Source organism: Cryptomeria japonica, chromosome 3, assembly GCF_030272615.1.
Source record: "Cryptomeria japonica chromosome 3, Sugi_1.0, whole genome shotgun sequence".
Taxonomy (NCBI): domain Eukaryota; kingdom Viridiplantae; phylum Streptophyta; class Pinopsida; order Cupressales; family Cupressaceae; genus Cryptomeria; species Cryptomeria japonica.
Genome location: NC_081407.1, coordinates 616,427,839 through 616,447,844, shown reverse-complemented (window position 1 = coordinate 616,447,844; position 20,006 = coordinate 616,427,839). Strand labels below are relative to the sequence as shown.

At 35.6% G+C, this 20,006-nt stretch overlaps 1 protein-coding gene across 1 annotated transcript; it reads right to left on the bottom strand.

Moving 5' to 3' along the window:
- Nucleotides 1–13,450: 13,450 nt before the first annotated feature.
- Nucleotides 13,451–18,856, bottom strand: LOC131060130 (U-box domain-containing protein 4). The gene is made up of 2 exons (XM_057993240.2): nucleotides 18,451–18,856; nucleotides 13,451–14,934 (listed from the first exon to the last, which is right to left on the bottom strand). The coding sequence occupies exons 1-2, from the start codon at nucleotides 18,732–18,734 to the stop codon at nucleotides 14,061–14,063; spliced, it is 1,158 nt and encodes a 385-aa protein (XP_057849223.1). The 5' UTR covers nucleotides 18,735–18,856; the 3' UTR covers nucleotides 13,451–14,060.
- Between the last annotated feature and the right edge of the window lie 1,150 nt (nucleotides 18,857–20,006).

Genomic DNA, 20,006 nt, shown 5'->3' with positions numbered 1-20,006 from the left:
TGGAGCAATACATAGAAATATGTTGACATCAATGACAACAACATATCCTAACAACAGCAATGCATGACATATCCAACAATATCCCCCTTTGGTATTGATGGTAACATATGGATGTGAAAAACAATCAATGTAAAGAAAAGAAGATATCTCCAGCAAACTCCCCCTAAGATCAAGACTTAGAAATAATTTTTTCACATTATCTCTCTCCCCCTTTGACAACAATGCGAAAGATTACAAAAAAAAAACCAAATAGAAACATAAATCTCTCACCCCAAAACACAAACTACTCCAATAGAGGAGCAGCACCAACACACCAATCCGAATAAATTAGATAAAGCTCTGAAATCCACTGGATTGATGCAACTCAATGCATCTAGTTCTCATCAGGAGGGGTGTATACCCCTAACTTGTCTCTCAAATAGAAAAATGTATATGTAGGAAAAGGTTTAGTATGAAAATATCCGCAATTTGTTCCTTTGTAGATACATACTCCAGCTTCACCTTCTCTTCACTGACTTGCTCTCTAAAGTAATGATATTTGATTGACACATGTTTAGTCTTTGAATGTTGCACCAGATTATTTGACATGTTAATAGAACTAGAATTATCATAGTATATAACAGTAGGCTCATCATAAAAAAATATGATATCCTTCAACATTTGCTTCATCCAAACTACCTGAGTGCAATTACTAACAACATCAATGTACTCAGCTTCAGCACTAGATAAAGACACTGAATCTTGTTTCTTGCTAGCCCATGAAACCAATTTCTTACCCAAAAATAATGCTCCATCAATAGTGCTCTTCTGGTCATCAACATCACCAGCCCAATCTGATGAATAATGATGAACAACAAATACCCTAACTAGTACTGAGAGGGGGGGGTGAATCAGTAAAGACAAAAACTTCTCAACAACTTATCAAGTTAAAACAATGCTAACCGGTTGTCTTCATCACTGAACTTAACCATGGCAATATCGGTTAAACACAGTAAGACTTCAGACAACTAAACCAGTAAAACTGAATACATCAAATAACATTCAACACTTGATAACTACTTCACCAATATACTCATGTATGTGTTGTATCAGTAATACCATAACCATTACCTCTACATTCATATTCACCTAAACAAAGACTGCTCAATCATCACATGAAAAATGCGCAACTCATGACACACAGATTTTTCACGTGGAAACCCAAATGGGAAAAACCATGGTGGGGATGAATACCCACAAGCTTGTTTTGAACTCTTTTGAAGCTCGCTCTGTTAGGAGCCTAGTCCGGTTAAATACTTTACAATAAGGTTTTGTTATGAACCGATCATGTTAAAGATCACCTGGTTAAGGGATGGCTATATACCCTGTTAAAGGTTACCTTGCTAGAGGATTTGAAGAACTCAATGATCTTGAGTCACCTGGTTAGAGGATTTTCAATAAGCCTATTAAAGCTACCTGGCAAAGGGATTTTCCTACTGTTGAAATGGTTAGAAGACAACAGGTAAAGCTCTGATTTGATAATAGCACTACATGCTAAGGCAGATCCTTTTCAGTTCCTCTACTCTGCAATCACACTCTGCAGTTTTCCACTCACTGATCTGGGAAATATCTCATCACTCGGATACAAACACAACATTTGCCAATACAAACAATAACAACCATCATCAACCTTATACATAACAATTAGGTTGGTAGCATAAACCCTAAACATTTTAGGTTTACAATTACAAGTGGTCCAATCCTGACCATTCAAACACTTTGCATAGAATAAAACAATCTCAAACAAATCACAAGTCATTCTACGTTGTCCATTCTTCACCGCACATGGAAATCAGTAACCCATCACGCTTTCTTCTCATAGCACTAAGAAGAATGTTCATTCCCGAGGTACACATTTAGTGCAATCGATCTTCACATGCAAGATCCTCAAGGAAATCCTTCATGTGCACAAAACTGGCGTGGCATCTCAATCTCATCCTTGTTTCTTAGCTAAATCATCACAGAATGTCACCGGTTGCATCGCATAAGTTATATTGCCAAACCGGAAACCCTAGAGATGAGACTACCAACCGGTAGTCACACTTAGTGAAACCCTGACACTGGTTCACTTCATCCCTTCATACCGGTTCTCCAACTTGAACATCAATAACAACTTCTTCCAATCTTTACACCGGTTCACCTGTACTTATTGACATCAATGACAACATATGTTATCGTCATATCATCATATGCCAACACAATCAGCATCAGTATAGGCACAAAGCATGAAATCATCATTCCTAGGATACCATAATCCATAGTCTACAATTCCCTTCAGGTATCTGAATATCCTCTTCACAGCAATTACATGACTCTCTTTTGGATCAGCTTGATATCTAGCAGCCATGCACACAGCATGCATAATGTCTAGTCTAGTTTGTGTAAGATACAACACCACCAACCATAGATATGTACAAACTTTGATTAGCTTTAGAAGATTCACCATTCTTGGACAATTTACAACCAGTCACCATAAGAGTTCCAACCGGTTAATCCAAACTTCTTCAACAATTCCTTCACATACTTAGCTTGAGATATGAATATTCCTTTTCTAATCTATGCAATTTGCAAACCTAAGAAGAATTTCATCTCACCAATGATAGACATCTCAAATTCTTTTTGCATATCACTGGCAAATTTCATGCTCAAGTTATCATCACCACTAAAGATTATATCATCAACAAAGACTTCAACAATCATAATGTTATCATTTTCTATCTTGAAGTACAAATTACTGTTAGTAGCACCTTTACTAAATCCCAATTTTAACAAGTATTTATCTAGTCTAGCATACCAGGCTCTAGAAGCTTGTTTCAATCCATAAAGAGATTTCTTCAATTTACATACCATGTCTACATCATTCGACAGTGAAAATCCATCAAGTTGTTCAATGTAAACTTCTTCCTCAAGATCACCATTCAAAAAGGTAGATTTGACATCCATCTGATATACCTTAAAATATTTATAAGCAGCATAAGCAAGCAACAGTCTAACAGCTTCAAGTCTGGCAACCGGGGCAAAAGTATCCTCATAATCAATTCCTTCTTGCTGTGAGTATCCTTTGCAGACCAGTCTAGCTTTATTTCTGACAAATTCACCGGCTTCATTTAATTTTTTTTTTAATACCCATTTAGTACCAATAACATTCTTACCCTTAGGTCTAGGCACAAGTTCCCCAGTATTATTCTTTTCAATCTGATCTAGTTCTTCTTCCATATCTCTCATCCAATTCTCATCTTTATAGGCTTCAGCAACATCTTTAGGTTCAACTTTGGAAATCAAATACACTTATTCAATAGCTAACCTTCTTCTAGTTATCAGACCTTTATTCTTATCACCAATAATCTGATTTTCAAAATGATTCAATCTTACATACCTCGGAGTCTTCTGATTGTTCTGGTTTTCAGGTTCCTGCACTCCTTCACTAGAAACATCCAGATTCACAATCTCTATCGGATCATTCTTCTTAGGCTCTTTAGGCTGAATAAGTGTTGAAACAATATGTTGACCATCATCATAACCACATTCTCTGATCTCTTTCCCAAGGTTCTCATCCACCTTCACATTTGCACTCTCTACAATCTTTCTCAGTCTCTTATTGTAGCACTAGTAGACCTTGCCCTTTGTTGAATATCCCAAGAAAATACCTTCATCACTTCTAGCATCAAACTTTCCTATGTCCTCATCTCTTTTGATATAACATTTGCTACCAAATATTCTGAAGTATCTCAAAGTAGGAACATGACCAAACCAAAGCACATAAGGGGTCTTACTAGTATCACCTTTGATGTGAACTATGTTGAATGTGTACACAACAGTACTAATAGCTTCTCTCCAGTAAATATTCATAACATTTCCTTCAATTAGCATAGTTCTAGCAACATCCAAAATAGTTTTGCTCTTCCTCTCAACGACTCCATTCTGTTGAGGGGTTTAGGAGCAGATAATTGTCTTCTAATCCCATGCTTCTCACAAAATGAATTGAACTCACCGGAAAATAATTATCCACCTCTATTAGATCTCAGACACTTCACCTTCAATCCAAACTCGGTCTCAACCTTATCTTTGAATATCTTGAATTTTTCAAATGCTTATGATTTCTCCTCCAAAAAGACAACCCACATCATCCTTGAATAATAATCAATTAGCAGCATAAAATATCTATCACCCTGCACACTTCTAACATTTGTAGGTCCACATAGGTCAGTATGTACAAGATCTAGCAGTCCTTCTGATGTATATTGTTTGTTTTTGAAAGAAATTCTTGTTTGCTTACCCAACTGACATTCCTTACATACTGGATTAGCACGCTTAACAATCTTAGGTAGATCTCTAACATGTGTAGAACAGATCTTAATCATTGAATCAAAATTCACATGACACATTCTCCTATGCCACAACTAACTCTCATCAATCTGAGCAATCAAACAACTTTTCTCACTAGCATTCAAATAAAAAAATGTTACCTTCAGTCTTAGTTCCAGATTCAATCTCTATATCAGAGGCATTCAAGATCTTGCATTTACCATCCTTGAATTGTAGATCATAACCCTCATCAACCATCTGTCCAACACTTAGAAGATTATGCTTCAAACCTTCAACATACAAGACATCATCACTGTTATGCTTACCATCAAAAGAAATAGAACCTCTCCCATGGATTACACGGGCTTTGTCATCTCCAAATCTAACCATTCCACCATCATATATTTCCATACTCACAAATTTGCTTTTATCACCGGTCATATGATGTGAACAACCATTGTCAATTACCCATTCATCTTTCTCTTCAACTTTAGCAGCTAAAGCTTTCTCCTCAATAGTACAGTTAATGGAATCAACAGGTATAGGTCCATCTTCCTTAATGGCAAGGAATACAACTTCATCTCCTTCAGATTATTCATCTATAATACCTTCATCAGCAACATAATAGAAATTCTTCTGATTTCTAAACTTCCGGCTAGGCTTGTAAGACTTGTCATACTTCTCATCCTTGTCATATCTATCATTCCTATCATGCTTTTCAAACTTATCATGCCTTTCATACTTAGCCATTCTCTCCATGTATCTAGAAGAAAAATGTCATATCTTATTGCAAGAGAAACATTTCAAAGGCAACTTTTCATCATACTTACCGACACCTTTTGGCAATCTCCGGGCAATTAGAGCTTCAAGTTCATCTAGCTCCCTTTCTTACTCTTCCATCTCTCTTCTCTCTCTTTCAGATCTAGATATTCTGCACTCATCGGGATCATATTTATGCTTTCCAGATATAGATGTAGATGCTCTAATGTTGTCTCGTACTTTCCATGAGATTCTCCAAATTCACTTAGCTCAAATGCAGCAAGCTTTCCAACTAGCATATATCTTGTCACGGTAGGCACACTCCAAATCTCATCAATAGTAGCAACCTTATGTTTATAGGCGGGAGGCAAAGATATCAACACCTTAGCAACTATTTCATCTTCCTCAATAGTTCCACTGGCACATCTGATACCTAGGACAAGGTCATTCACCTTAGCCATAAAGAGTGTATGTTCTCATCATCCCCCATCTTCAATGGCTCATACTTTCCTTTCAAACTTTGCAACTTAGCAACCTTCACTTGTTTATCACCTTCATACAGCACCTCAAGCTTCACCCAGATCTCATGTGCAGTCTGAAGTCCCATCACATTAGTCATCTCAGAACCAGTCAAGGCAATAAGAAATGCTTCCTTCGCTCTACTATTATGTTTTGCTTCCTTAACTGCATCAGGAGTAGAAGGTCCATTTTGAGGAACAACATAGACATTCTTTGTAATCTTCCAAAAATATTCACCAAGACATTTTAAGTGCACTTCATCCAGTCTTTCCATATAGCATAGTTACTTCTATAATCTTCCAAAAATATTCACCAAGACATTTTAAGTGCACTTCCATCCAGTCTTTCCATATAGCATAGTTACTTCCATCAAATCTCGGATTGTCCTTCTTAAAGATTACACCTTGAGCTGCCATCCTGGATCTCCTCAAGCGATTAAGCTTCTACCAGAAGATCTAGCTCTGATACCAATTGTTAGCAGCAATGAAGAAGGAAGACTAAGAGGAAGGGGGGTGAATCAGTCTTCATCGAAATAACAACAAAACACAGATTTGATAAACTGCAGTAGTAAGACAGATAAGCAAATTGATAGCACAACACACAACACCGAGATTCTGACATGGAAAACCTAGTTAAGGGAAAAACCACGGTGGGAACCTACCAACAGTAAGATGATACTCTACAAAAGTATGTGAAAATATTACAAAGGGGAATGCACATGCATTCAGGCGCACTGTCTAGAGCTCACCGCTCAAAAGATGTTTTCCTGGAAGGCTACACTCAGGGAAGTCTCACTGACTTACAATAAAATTCGAACTACAATCTGGAAGAAATGAGCTTAAAGAATAGCATCTCCAAATGCCCGATTACAGTTCTGGTTAAGCATAGATGTCTGCCCTGCAACACCAATCTCACCACAAACTCAACACAGAAGGATAAATCACTTGTTCGCACATAAACCTCTCTCTGATAATGCAAACACAACAACGAAACCCAAACTACATGACTATATCACTTATATATACAATTCATCAACCTTGACAACAAGGTCGGCTAAACCCTCAACCCTCAATTACAAAATTACATCACACGATACAAAGATTGACCACTAGACCAATATAATGATTTACATAGCATAGCTTGGTCCTAAATCAAATTCCCAAATGCACAACTCCACTGAAAATCACACCAAGATCAACTGCAACATGCTACACCACCAGAAATACCGCATAACATGCAAATCATCATCGGTTGATAGAAACCGCCAAAAACTCACACAACGATCAATGTGGATCACCAAAACAAATAGGAAACGACTTAGGAAACACCAGAAAGCACGTTAGGATCATCAAGAACAGCTGCACCAACACCACTTTTCAAATCTTCATCGATCAACATCTAAAAGCTCAAGAACACAACCAATCAGCAACTGTCACGAAGAAAGATAACTTGCGGACTACCAAATCATTGATCCATTTGAAATGAAGATACACAAGGCCATCATAAGCAATATCCCAAAAGCTCGGCACCAAATCTCATCACACCGAAGTATACTAAAGGATATATCGAACTATGCAAAACAATGATCAACAAACCAACACTAAAAACTAGATCAGAAAATCTTCCCAATCGGCAATCACTGGAGCAATACATAGGAATATGTTGACATCAATGACAACAACATATCCTAGCAGCAGTAATGCATGACAATATCCAACAGTTACATCCAATTAGGCCAACCTAATTGATGTTATTTGATTATGAATGGTATATAAAGGATGAAATCATTTTTTAGGGTAGTGAACAAGTCGAATGTGGTGTGAGTGAGTGATATTGTGTAAGTAAAAAGGTGCGCAAGTGTAGTTGAGTAGTAATGAAGGCAGTTTTAGATGTGTATTAACAGTGGACTATAATCAGCATATCAGAGGATGTGGTTCTCTGAAGTTCAATCATATTGATACTATATTCTCAAATGCTTTGTATCTTTCCTTGAAGAAGTGATCTTCAGTTTCCACAAGTCTCTATTGTATCTTGCCCTGAGATTGTGCATCTTAATAATGCAAGTCCCCTATATCTTGCCCTAAGGTTGTGTGCCTTAGTCTTGCAAGTCCATATCAGAAGTAGTGAGCTTCCTTGGCCGTGAGCCTAAAATATTGTAACATATTTTCATATACTGGGATAGTCCTCATCATGGTTTTTCCCTCATTGGATTTTCTACAATAAAATCTTGGTGTTCATGTGTGATTGCTATTGTGTTTTCCAATTGTTTACTTCTGCACATGTGGTAAATGGAATGAATGATAATTGATTGGTTGATTTTTAATATATGTTGATTCAGCCCCCCTCTCAGCATCTGGAAGTTTTCAACAAGTATCACATTTCTTTGGGTGCCCCAAGGCATTAACTTTCCATCTTTGTGCTTCATGGGTGTTATCTCTATCTTTACCTCTCTTTTCTTTTCATCTCTTTTATATTGTGAAGAACATATTATTGTTTTGTTAACTCAAAGGTATCCTTGCATCTTAACCCAATGCCCAATTTGCGTTATCTTGGTCTTACATATTGTCAAGTTGTGGTTCAAGAAGGGGCGAGCTGAGGTGAAAATAGTCCTCTAAGGATGCACGCAATAGCCCACAAACCACGTGCATCAGGTAAGCTTGGGCCTTAGAGTTGAACCCAAAACCAATGGGAAACGAACCCACAACCCAAGCCAACTCCGCTACAATGTGGGCTAAGAACATATTTTTTTTTATATGTTCATGTGATGTCACACATTTCTTTCTTTTTGTTTAGCAATTTTTTCAAGATGGAGCACTCATTTCAAGCTCGAGCAAGTACCAATGCAAAATCTTCTTCTATATAAGTATCTTTTTTATTAGTGTTTGTCTATTTACTTTTTTTGTTGGTTGCATTTTCTATTTTGACATGCATTCTTATAATAGTCTACATGCACATTAAAGTGGGAGCAAAATGTGGAGGTGAAAACTACACTTTTGTGCCCTTTTCATTTATGTTTTGGGGCCAATTCTATTAGAGTAGCTTTTTTTGTAGTAATAATCATATAAATGGCATGTTTTTAACTAGGATTGAGTATACAACCTAATCCTTATGCATTCTTATCTACACTCATTTCCAAGAGTTAATCTTGATCCTTAATTTTAATCCTTTCCTATCCTAGATTATGTGTGCAATAACAAAAGCAATCTCAATCACTTCTCCAATGATCCATTTTCTTTTAAAATCTATATCTTAATTTTGGGTGAGTTTTACTCTCATCAATGTGAACATTGTGTACCAACTTAAGAAGAAAAAATAAACCTAGTTCATTTTAGATCATCAAGACTATCTAGATATATTGTGCACTAGAGTTATCATTTACTATTATTTGTATTTGCATAATCATCTAAGGAGTCTTGTATATTTGAGAGTATTGTCCTTAATTATTTATCAAGTTGTTTAATTGGTATCCTTATATTATTTGACACAAATGGATTCATTATCTTTGTCAGATACAAACCAAATAACATAATAACCATTTTTTTGTAGGAATAGATTGACATCAAGGAAAACATTAAGTGATGTTTTGAATATTAGTAGAGATCATATCTATAGGTGCAAATCATATTGGGAAGCTAAAATTCATAGTTACAAGATTGAATCCATAATTGCAAAAGTGATCCAAAACAACAACAAAACATTCATTATTTCAAAAGTATTTATCTAAGCATCATTAATATTTTTTACTATTAACGAACAATCATCTAACATCTACTATGAATTTCCAACTAAATAATTTCATTATTTTCCAAAATATTTATTTTTACAATACATTTATTTATTTATTATTCTTACTACTATTATAGTTGAATATTGGTACTATTTATTTATGTACTCAAAATATATGTGAAAAGGGATTTATTATCTCCCTTTCATTTTAAAAAGAAATTATCTAGTATGTTATTTATCTACCTTTAATGTTGTGTGTGCATGCTTTTATTGTTTATATGTGCATAATGTGCATATATAATGTCATGCTTATCAATTAAAATATAGGTGCAGTGTTGTAAAGACAAAATTAAAATGACTGAATTTTTTTTCAATGAGTTTTTTTTTTTTTAAATTTATTTATTAGCTTGTATCTTCAAACGACATCAATTGGGAACCCTAAAACACCTTGGATGTGGTATATATATATACTCTCCAAACTCTATAAGATCTATGGGGGTACATCTCAAACAATGTTGGATTTTATATGAACAATAAGTTTGCCATTGTAAATAGTAAATGATTTGTTCATGCATGCAAGGATTCAAAAACGATTTCACAATATCAACTTTCATATTACCTTTAATAATTGAACATGAACATAACATCACCATACACAATTTCTTTATCTATTTGCATGACTACAATTTCTCCAAAAGTTTTATAAAGTTTATAAAAACTGAATTTGTGTATAATGGGAATATATCTAAACTACTAACACCTAACACCAAATTTCAATTATCAATGCTAGTTCCTTGGAGTTTTTAAATCTAAAACTTGATCCTATATTGTGTAATAACAAAATTCAATATTTGGGGATTAACAACAATATATCACTATCTTACAATGACTTACCCTCATTTTACACTTGCAGAAAAATGATTATGCTTACTAATCCTCTACAAATATTACACACCCCAATCATTAACTGAAAAGATCTATGGCTCTCCTTGAAGACGAGCTAATCAAACTTATAAAAGTTGCAACAAATGTGCGAGCAATTTTTTCTAATCCTTTAAAAAGCATGCATTGTTATATAAGAAACAACCAAATTCTAAATTTTGTATTCATATCATTAATTTAAAGCAAATTCATTACAATAGACATACTAGAACAAATTTTCTTTAAAACAAAATTACATAATTTCTATTTACAAACTTATTTCTTTCCAAAATCATCCAACTACTACAAAATGAAAAACATTTGCATTATATAAAATCACTTTCTAAATCAAGGCAAATTTTACCCAAAAAGCTTTTAGTTTTGAAATTTACTACCTTCCACTTTACTTTTATGAATATTTAAAACTTGTCCTCAAAAATATTTGAAATAACACAATTTAACTTTTAATGTGTGCCCATTTGTCCTCCCATGTTGATTTAATTAATTTTTAGAGCCTACTTTTATTGTTTGAACCGTCAAAACTGCAATTTAATATTTTTTCGAAGACTTTTGAGCTTATAAAAAGTTAATAGCTTGTCTACTTTTGATTTTTTTTTCAAAATTGAATTCTAAGGTTGGCTATGCATTCCCAAAACTTTAAATAATTTTTAGATCCCTATGTGCTTAAATTTTTAACTATTTTAATAATTTTAAAGAACTTTAAAACATATGTACTTAATTGAACAAAATTAGTGTGACAAAACTAACAATAAACATGGACTAGGAAATTCAACATGAGCTCAACACCTTGTTAAATGAAGTTCTAAGGGTGACCTGTCATTGCATCATGATTTGTGTTGAAACCAACCGTAATCAAGCTTAATTACTAAATTTTATGATAGTAGAGAATTTATTGAGATCCTCTATGAACAATTATGATGCTACATACTTGCAAAATGGATCGATAAGACCCCTGATATTCCATGAAAAGGCAATTCATAAAACAGGGAAGTCCAAGAACTTCAGTTTTGTCCTATGAAATCTAAAAATGTGTTGAAACCAACCGTAATCAAGCTTAATTACTAAATTTTATGATAGTAGAGAATTTATTGAGATTCTCTATGAATAATTATGGTGCTACATACTTGCAAAATGGGTCAATAAGACCCCTGATATTCCATGAAAAAGCAATTCATAAAACAGGGGAGTCCAAGAACTTCAGTTTTGCTCTATGAAATCTAAAAATTGATATAGTTTTCACTTGCCTGGCTTGTATTCTCCTCCTTCCAAAGTGTGAGGCAAGCTGTGGAATGAATGCTTAGTAGAGGTCTTGTGAGGACAAAAGAGTTGGAGAGAATGTTGAACATGGGAACCAATTTCTTGGGAGGAAAGAATCTTAGATGCAAGCGGCATTCTTCAAAACTTCCTAATTTTGAGAAGAGGGTTATGCAAAAAAATTCAAATCTTTACAAAAATTCCAAAAATTTAACAGAAAGAAATATAAATAACATGCATACCATAACATAAAGATTTATCTGAGAAGTAAAAAACTTCAGATTCTAAAAACTGGCCAACATATTAGTTAAAAAACACACATGTATTCTACATTCACAACACACCTTATTCAATATTCAGAATACACCAATAACCTTTTATTATTGCAAAATTAAGACAGCATTTTCCTAACAAACTAAACTGCTGTTATAGTTTAATCACGAGGATAACAGCCATGGGTTGATGTTGCAGCTTTGCTAGTGACAAGCATTTGCAAGGGGTGATGCCTCTTTAAATGGGTATTATAGCCAGCCTTTTGGCTGCCAATCACAGTCCAACCCTCACCAATTACCTAAGGCAATTCAGTTACAGGCTTTGAAGCTGGCTTTAGTTCTGTAGAGATGAAATAGGTAATCTCTAATCTTGCGGTCAAAGAATTGACATTGAAAGCAAGTGTTGGTAAGATTGATGTACAAAATGTGTTGAACATGATGATTGTCACCAATTTGACTATTGACACTAAAAGCAAATGTTGGGAAGGTTGATGTACAAAAATTGTTGGACATCATGATTGCCACCAATTTGAGTCTGCAGATGGATAAAATAAAACGTGTAAGTTCAAGACAACCACTACCTTCTACCTAATGTGGAGACTAACCAGTCAAGAGACGACCAACAAGACAAGGGAAAACCTCGAAACTCAACCCAAACAAGGACTTTAAGAGTTTGCCGGTCAGAAACTACACAATCATGGATCCAAGGGTTAAAAACAAGTAGCGTTGCAGGGTCCATGTTTGAAAATGGCACCTGCATGAATTGCATCAGCAAATCTAGTAAAAAAAAATCCTTGAGGGCATAGTTTGAATCGCTTTCAATTTTAATGTCATGGGGAGCCAAGGGGCTATATTTCTATAGATTGGCAGAGCCATACTCAGTAGCTTCAAAACCTACAAAATTAATATCAACAGCTGAATTGCCATGGCCTGATATCATTTAGATAGGCAAGGGCTGCCCTAGGGCTTTGAAAAGTAGAAAATAGCAATAATAAATGCAAAAGATTGAAAATATCTTGTTTCAGTTAAGGAGAGTGGTATGAAGGGTTCTTCCCATAGTGTATTGGTTAAGTGGTGGTGGTGTTGTGACAACCAAGGTTCAAACTTTCATTAGGCCATTGTGATCACAAAGTTAAGCTTTCGCTTGCAGGTTTGAGTCTTAGCATTGTTATATGAAGATGAGGTCTCCCGATTGTGACCTTACCAGTTCATAGCTCCGAATCAAAAACATTTTACGTGGAGCCAGAGATTATATCATGCCAGCGTAAGGAAAATCCTTTATGCTAGGTACATCAGTGCCTTGTCTCTATCAAGATCTCACCGTAAAGGAATGTGTCAACCAGAATTATTTTATCAACGATGATTATTTCAAAATTTGTAGCCACCAGTATGATAGTTGAAAAGATTGTTTCAAATATTTATCATCTTTCTGATGATCACAGAATGTGTTCCAATATACAACAAATTCTTTTTCTAACATGGATTAGAACTCTCATCCTCATGGGCCATGGAAATATCATGTCTTTAATAAATAACAGCCTTTTAAGAACTGTAATTGGAGCATAAAGCAACAAAATGCACAAAATCAGCTTCAGAATTTGATGTATTCATTATTTGTATGTTTTAAGCCGAAGTACGATACACGGAGAAAACCCATGCCAACCTTTTATTAAAACAGCATTTGAAGTAATGAAATTATTTACAGTGTTCAGGTAGATGACAGAAGTCTTCGTAACTTAAATGTTTGTTTCCAAACATGGACTATGCTTATTTGATAACCTAAACTGTAGCAGTGTAGCAGTTCCACCTTAAGCAACTAAACACCTATAAATCGCTGCCCTGCTTTGTAAAGTATCTTATACATACAGTTCTTACAAACCAGTGGCAGATAACATAAAGATGCTCCCTGCATGAAGATACAGGTAAAATACTAAAAACTTAAGACGAGACCTACAAATAGGACACTGATATTGGCTGTAACAAAATGGTTCTGTATGGTAGAATAACTATCTCTCTGTGAAGGAATCAACTATGTACATTCAGGAGAATAAATCTGCTCAGCTGTGTTGAATATTTAACAAAACACCATAAATGTTTTTGAAGAAGGCAGCTGACATCATAGAGACCACAACCAGTCACCTCGTACCATTCAGATGGCCTGGACTGGCAAACTCGTGTAACTAACCAAAACTTTATTCTCCATATCCAAGTTTCAAAGCTAACTACTGGTGGGTAATAATTGGCCTAACGTAAAATCTCGTCATTTGATTGCAACTTAGCCAAGCATTTTGATCTAGATATATCTGTTGGCATACAGACTAGTGCCCTTTGCTGCAAATGTCTCATGCTTTGTTCCATGCTCCGCTGAACCATCTCTGTAAGCATCTTTCTGGCAGTTTCAGTCCCTTTCTCTGCGCCATCCACATGAGCAGCAATGTCATATACAATGCTCTCAATTACCGCAGATGCTGAATTAGTCCTTGTAGGAGGAGGAGATTCTCTTAGTAACTGCAAAAGGGTGCGAGCTTTTTGCTGGGCCTTGGGTGTTCCCTGCACAGTGAGCTCAAGAAGCCCTGGAATGACACCTTCTTTAAGAATGGCCTCCCTGTACTTGCATCTGCTGCTTTGGCACATAGTTAGGAGAGCTCCAACTGAATGCTCCCTACTCTGGAGAGATCCCTCTTCTATGGCTTCTACCAGTGCAAGAATCCCACCATCCTCCTTTGCTATTGCAGTCCTACCCTCATCAAATGCTGAAAAGGACTCTAGCAAAGCACAATTTTTTTCTGCAAGCTTAGAAGACTTCTTACAGCTCTTCAGCAACATTATCAGTGGTGGAATAGCCCCAGAGGCAAGAATAGGTAATAGATTTTCCTGGCAAGTTGACAAGTTGTAAAGTGCCATCACTGCATCCACCTTACCTTGAGGACTTCCCGATGTGAGCATCTCCACTAAAAGAGGTGTAGCCCCTGATGCACCAATAATTACTTTGTTGACAGATGAGGCTGAGAGTGTTAGAATGGCTGCAGCAGCTGACTCCCTCAAGTTGGCATTCTCTGATTGCATGAAGTCCACAAGGATTGGAATAGCACCAGCTTTTACAATTTTAACCTTGTTTCTGCAGAAAGCAAATTATAATCTCAGATGATATTTATCAGATCGAGATAAGTTACGATCTCAGATGACACATATAAAACTAATGCTCTGTTTGCCAAACAATCAAGATTTCCTGCGATTTTGAGAAGAGTATTGAAAATTATAGTAAATAAGGATGGTTGTAAGAAACATGAACACAAGGTTTCTCAGTATTTAGACCTGGGAAAGATTGATACCCATAGTGAAATGAAGCTTCCTACATATGCCAGCAATGTTTTTTATCTTGGAAATTAATATATCTTAAGAGTAAACCCCGAGAGAATGTTTATAGTTGTCCCCTGACATACAAGAAATGTCATGTCAGCATCAGGGATCACCACTCAAATCATATAGAGCATTCAGAGTATTTAAGAAAACCAACCTACCACCTGAATATATTGCAAGGTATTGTTAATAGCAATTAGCAATACAATGGATGGAGAGAAATGCCACCAGAAACATTGGGAAGACTGCTACCCAAGCTTCTAAGTACTATATTCGATGAAAAAGAAAAGAGAAGGATCAGCAACCACCGCTTTCAGAATATTATTTCAAGTATGGATGGTAAATGCAACCCGTTCTAATAAATATCTTAATATACATCAAGATTGAGGGGACTGAAATTATGGAGTGAATATCATGGAAAAAGCCACAAGAACTGACCATAGAGAGTACCACAAGCCAGTTCAGAAAATCCTAGTTACTATAGATAGCAGAAAATGTTATGAACGAGGCTACTTGGTACAATATTAAGTCAGCATTTTCTGAAACTTAAGAGATAATCCAGACGTATGTATAAATCAGAAAACGATCAAAAAGCAATTAGCAAGGGTAATAACTATACAAATTAAGAATTTATAAAATGTGGCTTGTGATAGCAACTGATGTTACTATTTCCAAACATTTGAAAAATATTAGAGCTTACAAAAAATATAGTACAGAGCTAACAAAAAAATTTAGAAACAGGATAATAAGGGAGAGACAATTAAACCATTTATAATAAAAAAAAAAGTCAACATCTGCTTCTTTTCCTTTTATTGTGAACGTAAGTCTTATAAAACCTTTTTATTTTAAAAAATCCATTTTCTTCTATAATCCGCAAACATTTTGTTTGTATTTTGAACCTACATCCCGCAAGTCAGACCCTGAAACTTGGCCAAGACCCTAGATCTCTGAAACTTGGTTTGAGATTGTGAAAACGAAATATTACATTAGATATATTAATAAACAAGCATTAGATACCCATCGTACCCAACAAAATTCTTCAATTTTGAGAGTAGATCAAGATAACAAGCTTCCCATACCAGCTGCCTTTGAAAATAAAGATAAGTAAAAAAGAGGGCTAGCCTTTGTGATTCTACTTCAATCTAAGAGACACAAACTAAAATCAGAATCAACGCACTGTAAATAAAAACTTGGTGAGTTTTGAAAAAGGAAAAGCCTCTGTTCTGACTAGCTATGTTGCAATCATGATAAGACTACTGAGAAGACTATTAGTACCCCAAAAAACTGGTATCTAATCTAGTTGGATCTGCAACATGCCTCTCCCGACCCTCTTTCTGTGACAGCATATTGTTCAAAAGACAACAATCATGACTAGAAAATAATTAAATTTATCAATTTTTCATAACTCATGAATTAATGAAGATTGTTTCTGAATTCGATTGTATGTTAGTTTTTACACAGCGTTTCGGATCACACTATGTGATCCATCATAAAAATTTTGTTCTGCTAGCACTACTTCATGCGGATGATGGATTACAGTTTGATCCAAAATATTATTGAAAAACTAACACAAAATTGAATCCAAAAGCAATCTTTGTTAAGAAAATAATTTTTAAAAAAACCGCATGCAGTGGATATATTGATATTGTCTGTGATAATCGGCCGCTCACTTATTCAACAGATAAGCGCCTTTCATAAGAAGTTGAAAAGGGAGCAGCTTGTCTGGATGCTTCCCAGGCCCCATACTTTCTATCAAGAAATATTCGAGAGTGACATGTATTTTTTAGAAGCAAGTATACAGCAACAGTAGAAATCAAATAAAAATATGCAGTAATAAATATAGGCAGCAATAAAGAAATAAGCAGGTGAAGGGAGCACTCCACCAATGGAAGCGCAGAAAGCTTAAATCTTCGTGTTTCTAACACAATGTTTAATAAATTTAGCCATTGACCTTACCAGGAAGGGGAAACAAACATATTACACTTCGGCTTGTTGGATCAGACTATATAATCGTCTTTACCTTAAGAAAAAAAAAGAAGTTGAAATTTCAAAATACTTCTTGAATCTCAACCATGGTAACGCCTTAATTCTCAGATCTAATCTTATTTTTCTATATGAACATATATTATCAAGATGGTGCAAGTGTAAATCCCCATCTAGATAACAACCGAAACCCAATATGAGATAGGCCGCTAACTAGGAAGACACCAATCCTGGGGCTTACCACTAAAATCTTGCCACTGAGGAAAGGTGGGCGTTACCAGTACCAAGACTTCACAAATATTGTAAAATCCTAGAGAAAAATTTCGCCCGTCAAAAGATGACCCCATGGGAATATCTACGACTTAGAACAAATAGTAGAAAACTCCTGCAAGAATTTTACCCTGCATAAGATGGGCATTTGGTGACATCTATAACTTGGTAATCGAAAAGCGTTACAGGAATTTCAAGATGAGACATACAGCTACTTTTTGATATCCAAGAGTCGATACAAATACTAAATTGATAAATTACTAAGATTTCGCCACCGAGACAGAAACTAGCCAAACCCAAAGAAGCAGAAAACCTAAAGATTTAGGACCTTTTCTTCACACACAATCCTGCTAAGTATCCAGCTTGGAGGAGCTTTAAAAAAATGGCAAATATATGTTGAAAGATCAATCCATGGTCTACGAAAAAGCAGGATATGGGAAGCTGCCAACCAGTGCTATGATGCAAATAGAATCTGTGAGGGTCAGTTTGCTATGGGTAGCATACAAATAAAATCTCTGATGGACCTCAGCAAATCTTGAACATGGTATTAGCCTGCTAACATAGGTTCAAGTACTAGTTAGTCCATATCAAAGCTAGGATAAGCCAATCTGTAAATTCACAGGGAATGCTAAAAGGCAATCCACACCCCATGAAAAATAAACGGTCCTTTGAAGAAGCTCTGTAGCAGAGCACCCCAGCATACCCATATGAGATTCTAATCTATGGTTGTATCTGGTTCATGCTTTTCAAAGATGCCCACATGCTTACAAGACAAAAAGATAATACACATATACCCAAAAGTTCCATCCTAATAAAACATATTCAAACTATCCATCCACTCAAATTCAAAACAGGGAAAAAATATAGTTGGAAGGATAAACATCCCATTCTTTTTGCAGCCCATAGATATGGATATCATCCACCCCCTTCCACTAGTACCCCCCAGCCAAAACAAAACAAAAAAAAAAGTCCATCACTGATCACTAAACACAAGAAATAAAAAAGAGCCAACTTGGAATACCTCTCATTTCTGACAGCAAGATTGAGCAAAGCCAAAAGAGCAGCTTCCTGGGCCTCTGCATCCTCAGATTTGAGCATAGAAACCAGTGGCCCAATCACCCCACCAGCAGCCAAATAAGCCCTGCTCTTGGAAGAAGTCTTAGTAAGCCTCCTGATCTCTCTGGCAGCCCTGGTTCGAGTCTCCCCAACTCCATACAACAGAGACCACAGAACATCCTGCATGCCATGCTTATTCCCACTAAACAAATCCAAATCCAACTCCTCCTCACACTTTTCCTCACCCATAATTATAAAAATAATAATATCAAACCAACTCAACGAGTCCTCTTTGTTTGCAGAGAGCACAGAGGGCGAAAAAGATCATAAATCCATCCCTCCACACAATAAAAGCCACGTTGAGTGATCACAGGGACAGTATGGGGAATTATATATATGTCAACTGACGTACATCTCTGCTAAGATTCCTCGTTAACCAAAATATCCGTCACTTGCAAATTCCGCGCCAATCAAGTTCCACGTGTGAAAGGTAGTTAGAATGCCATCGACGGCTTAAAATGCGCCACGTTGACAACAGTTCGACGGTCTCAGTTGCATGGCGTGGAGGTAGTCAAATAGTTTCTTTGCTGACGTAAGCATTTGTCGGCGAGGACGTTGTAGGTCAAGCTTTCCCTTTGTATTAATTACTATTAAATTTGGCTTTTAAACTTTGGGGTGTGATAATTAATAGTTTCTTTTTGTGGGGTTGGAGATCTTTGGCCTCTCCTCTACAACTGCCTTACCTCGTGCGGCATCCTAAATAAAACAAGGGACCCATCCAATCCAAACCCCGTAACTTTTGTCCTACACATCTAGGTGTCCTAAGTTATTTCATATTTGGGTTAAGTGGATTATTCATGTTCACGGGTTCAATGAATTTTTTTATCATTATTCATGAAATATGGGTAGCTAAGAATTGAACCATAAATTTTATAGTTGAATCTTGATAAAATATAGATTATTTTCTACCTCTTCTTCTTTGGCTCAAATTTAAAATATCAAGGATTACCTAATTCACTACGTAGTCTTTTCTATCTTACCTCAAGTACCACCACAACCATCCATTTAAGGTTCAAAAGAACTAGAAGGAAAATGATTCATCTGAAAGGTTCTTGTCGATAATTTTGAGACGCACAATTTATAGGTGTATTATAATGGTGACAACTAAGATATGTGGGGACGATTATGCTTGATTATGAATTCTATGTGAGTAGGTATGAATGAAGGCTTTAATATTAGTAATTGCAATAGTTAAGCAACATCAACAAGATAAACATTTGGTTTGACAAATCAAAACTCATTTTAATTTTATGGAGTTGCATGTTGTAGTGTAATATTAGTGTAACTTCTAAACATAGTTGACATCTATCTATATTGTTTTGACATTGATAATGATTTGACACTTATATAGTCTTCACTTTTCTTTATAGTCCTTTTCTTTCTGGACTCTTTCCATAAATGGTTTTGTTTATAAGTTTCCAAAGAAGTTTTGCATTATATTTGCTAAGCATTTGAATTATA